The 3,960-nt window shown below is 44.7% G+C and overlaps 1 protein-coding gene across 1 annotated transcript; it reads right to left on the bottom strand.

Annotated features, from left to right (window-relative positions):
• Positions 1-349: 349 nt before the first annotated feature.
• Positions 350-2,911, bottom strand: V1508DRAFT_357430 (OPT oligopeptide transporter protein-domain-containing protein; the record flags this gene model as incomplete). The annotated part of the gene is made up of 1 exon (XM_066937027.1): positions 350-2,911. The coding sequence occupies one exon, from the start codon at positions 2,909-2,911 to the stop codon at positions 350-352; it is 2,562 nt and encodes an 853-aa protein (XP_066794607.1).
• Between the last annotated feature and the right edge of the window lie 1,049 nt (positions 2,912-3,960).

Raw genomic sequence — 3,960 nt, forward strand, 5'->3', positions numbered from 1 at the left:
TACCCTGAACCCATAATGCAACATCAAAAACAACGAACGAAACAGCTGGAAGGAACACCGGGAAGCAAAAGGAAGCCATCGGGAAACGAAAGGAATTGTGGAGGAGTAAGGGATGCGCTTCGACTAGACCACAAGGTTCTGGTCTCAGCACAGCCCTAACCAGATGTGGCGCAGACTTAGTAAAGCCCTATTTACTTACAGAAAACTCATATTCTGACGATTGTAAATCAAAATGCAGTTAGGAAAAATTTCATTTTTAAGTGTACAACTGAACTTTTACAATAAATTTAAAGCATTTCATAACAAACGCTCACAAATGGGTTCCAATTGCAAGCTCAACATCACCAGTCTAATAAGTTCCAGGCGCAAGGCCAAATCCATTAGGAGGAATAGCGAGAATTGCTCCTTTTTTGGCTCCGTCTATACCAGCACGACTGACAGTGTTGCCCCACCACGATAGATTCACGGCCTTATAATCAAAAGCAAAGTATATAACGACACCACTCAATGCGACGCCAGTAGAAAATGCTGAAGTCAAAATGTAATTGTATTTTGACCACCAAGCAAAATATCTCCGTCTAATATACCACATGAATGCCAGCGAAGCATACACGCCGGGAGTAAAATATGCCAAGTTGTAACTGCTACCCCAACTGGCCGCGCCATTGCAGAGAAGAACCGGATGAACATATTTGAGCTGCTTGGGGAACCTCCTGCGTAGGTATACAAAAGGCGGAACAATCAAAACACCGATCAAGAAACTGTATTTTAGGGGAGGATATAGCTTGCTGAACATCCGCTGAGGTCCGATGACACCGAAGAGCACGCTGTCCGCATAAATAGTTGTCGTACCGGCGCATGTGAACTTATCTATCTGAGTCGCGGTACAGAAACCTGGAATAGTATTCATCTGGAACGTAATAACTCCCACAGTCAGGAAACACTGAACGATCGTTGCCAACAGCTGTCCTCTAAATGCCGCTCTGGGTGGGATCTTAGCATAATGAGCTAGCTTAAGGTCGCTCACAAAACTGTCGGCCTGATCATCCGTGTTGATGCCGATCAGTCGGCAAAGAAGATTTGCGTTACCGTTTCCAGGGAGCATATAGCCAGCAATAACACTGCTCAAATTGTTCATCCTCAGGTTGAATCCTGTAATAGAATAAATGATCGCCACTGGAATCAACATAGAAAAGGAAATCAACATGGTTATAATGATAGACCATACAGGTGTTTGCGTAGGATAATGTGTAATTCCGACGACGAAGAGAACGAATGCGACGACGAAAACAGCAAGAAACCACCAGTCCGGTACCTCCTTGTACTTCATCATCATTCTAGACATTGGGTCGTTGTACCTCGCATATGTCGATGCCTTTCTGTTCTTGATGCTATAGTAGAAGCCTACAAACGCTTCTTTCAAAACTTTCCATTCTGTCAACAGGATATAGGAAAGAGTCATGGTGTACATCATGAAAAAACCTCCAAGATATACAAGATTTCCTGATGACATGTAAGGCGGCGAGTAGCTCTGATACTTCTTTTCGTCGAGAAGAGCATTTGTCAACACTTTGCTGACATTAAATTGAACACCATGGTTGGTCCAAAGTTGATTCGAGTTAATAGGTAAGTAGGAGCCCCATCTGTAATTAGTCCAGTACAGCGCAATCACGACTACTCCACCGCAGAGCATTCCCATGTAGTTGTTTAGAGTCGAGAATACGGGGATAACCAATGGATTAAAGTAGTTAATGACCGCCCAGTCGAAAGTCGTGACAGGGTTTATACCGAGACCCAAAAAGCTACCGGTTATAATGGCCAGTACAAGATTCTTTGGCGCAATCCATGTTATCCAGTTGAAATCACTCAAAGCCGTGAACAAAAAGTCAGGGAGGAAGAAATAAAGGAACATTCCTCCGAAACAAACAAAGAAAAATTTGTATCTGGACATGGACCACCCATTAGCTCGGGTCTGCATCTCTGGAACAAGGAGTGCTCGATTCAAAGCCAAAGTTGGCAGAATGGTAGGCCACATCGATTTTGTTGGATATATCACCCAGCGACGCAAGATGCCAGCCCAACCGAATCCGATGATTGTAGAGGATAGATTGACAATTATAATGTATCCCACGCTGACCCATGGCTCGTCGTAATACACCGGAAGCTTTTGACTCACGACATAGTTCATGAAGTTGGAAGACCCTGCTGCGACATTGACCATTAGGGCACAAAACATTTGCTCTTTATGAGTCCATGGTCCCGGATTGAGACTGACCCTTTTGCCGCGAATGGTGAATCCCCAGTCTGGGAGCAGTTGCATGGCTTTACCGCAAGGATATAGAAGAAGCTGAATGGCAGTCGACTTAAGCGACAAGCTAGGCTGACGCCAACTGAAAAATGAATTGACAAAGCAACCAATAACAACCCATACAAGTCCCAAGAAATATGCGCGGATGGTTTCAACAGGAATGGAATCGTCATCGTACGGATCGCAAACAGCACGAACTTCGGGATAGGGAGAAAAACTATCGATCAAAACTGCCTCAACTCTAACTGCAATGTCGTATGATTCCGAATCTGCCTCAGACGTAGAATTCCCAATCAGATTCTGTATGTGCATCATTGCGTCTTCCGGGAAATTTAAGTCATCCGCATGATATTCGGCTGCATCGATAAGAATCTGAAGCCCCTTCTCCTGGGACATCTCAGTTGCCTTCGCCAGAATATATTCTGTCTTAGCATCATTCTGAGTTGCACCCACAGCAAAAGCGCCAAGTCTCTCGCGTATCTGTTCGGATATCCTAGCTCTCTCTTCTATCGAGATCTTCTCGCTCACTCCAATTGTAGGCTCTTTCGTAATGTCAGTCACTGATATTGACTTTTCGTTTTCGTCCGAAGATTCAAAGTCCATTTTGGGGTTGTTATCTGTCCAAGCAAATGTTTACTATAAATTACGTTGGCAACGTCTATACGACTAGAAATGGTAAAGTAACATACATGGTCAGTCCAAGAGGTGTACTGCTGAATCTCGCATAGGACGGGTTAAGTGGAAGGTTCGGGATATGTGGAGGCGATATTAAACACATGAGTAGTGTCCGCTATCGGAACCATACGTGACGGGATCATGTGCGATAACGTTAACACTCTCTAGTCCGTGCATTTGCCTGAGGCATTTATGCATTTGCCTCTAGTGGGCAGCGATAAGGATTCTGGAAATGCACACGCCATAGTATACTTACTTGTAAGATCGAATGTTCGACAGACCCGTCAAGTTTCAGTCCACTTAATGACCAGATAAGCTACCATGCGTGTGATCATGTGTTTACTTGCATGATGAGCCGTAACTGACACCGTCACGCGAACTATATCACGAGTACAAGGAGAACGTAGGAGTGCCAGAATATCGACGCACAAACGTGAGTAGTTGGTAGTTTTGTGTGCTTTGAACAAGATCTCAAGTCTCGAATTAAAGTTCGTGAATGTCAACGATTAGAACTCACAGTGATAATCTCAGAGCTCGAGCAATATGTGATATCCTACGTATACGGTCAGTATTTCTACGAATAAGCACGGATCTAACATACGACAGGCAGCAAATGCGAGCGGATTAATGGCTATCCACTATCAAAAGAGCGGTAAGTCCGTCGTCTACTTCGGAAGTTGCACGGCGCTTCCACGAAAGACGGACGGGTCTGAGCTAGCAGTGGTCTGTGCGCGATAGCCGGTCGGCCATAGCTTCCGCGTCAGCCAGCACCATTTATATTCAGACGCCTCTTCTTGGCCCGCGCCATAAGGTCTCAGGGATTCTTGGCAATTATTTCAATATGATTCACGCTACGCAACTAAATATTTATTTCCATTATTTTTGGAAATACCCGTGACTGCGTTAAGCTGGAATGTCGAATGTGAAAGCGGAAGGGGTACGCGAGGAGATTGCATATGTTTGGGAGTGGCGATTAT

Source organism: Lipomyces doorenjongii (genome assembly GCF_038497915.1).
Source record: "Lipomyces doorenjongii strain NRRL Y-27504 unplaced genomic scaffold V1508scaffold_42, whole genome shotgun sequence".
In the NCBI taxonomy this organism is placed as follows: Eukaryota; Fungi; Ascomycota; class Lipomycetes; order Lipomycetales; family Lipomycetaceae; genus Lipomyces; species Lipomyces doorenjongii.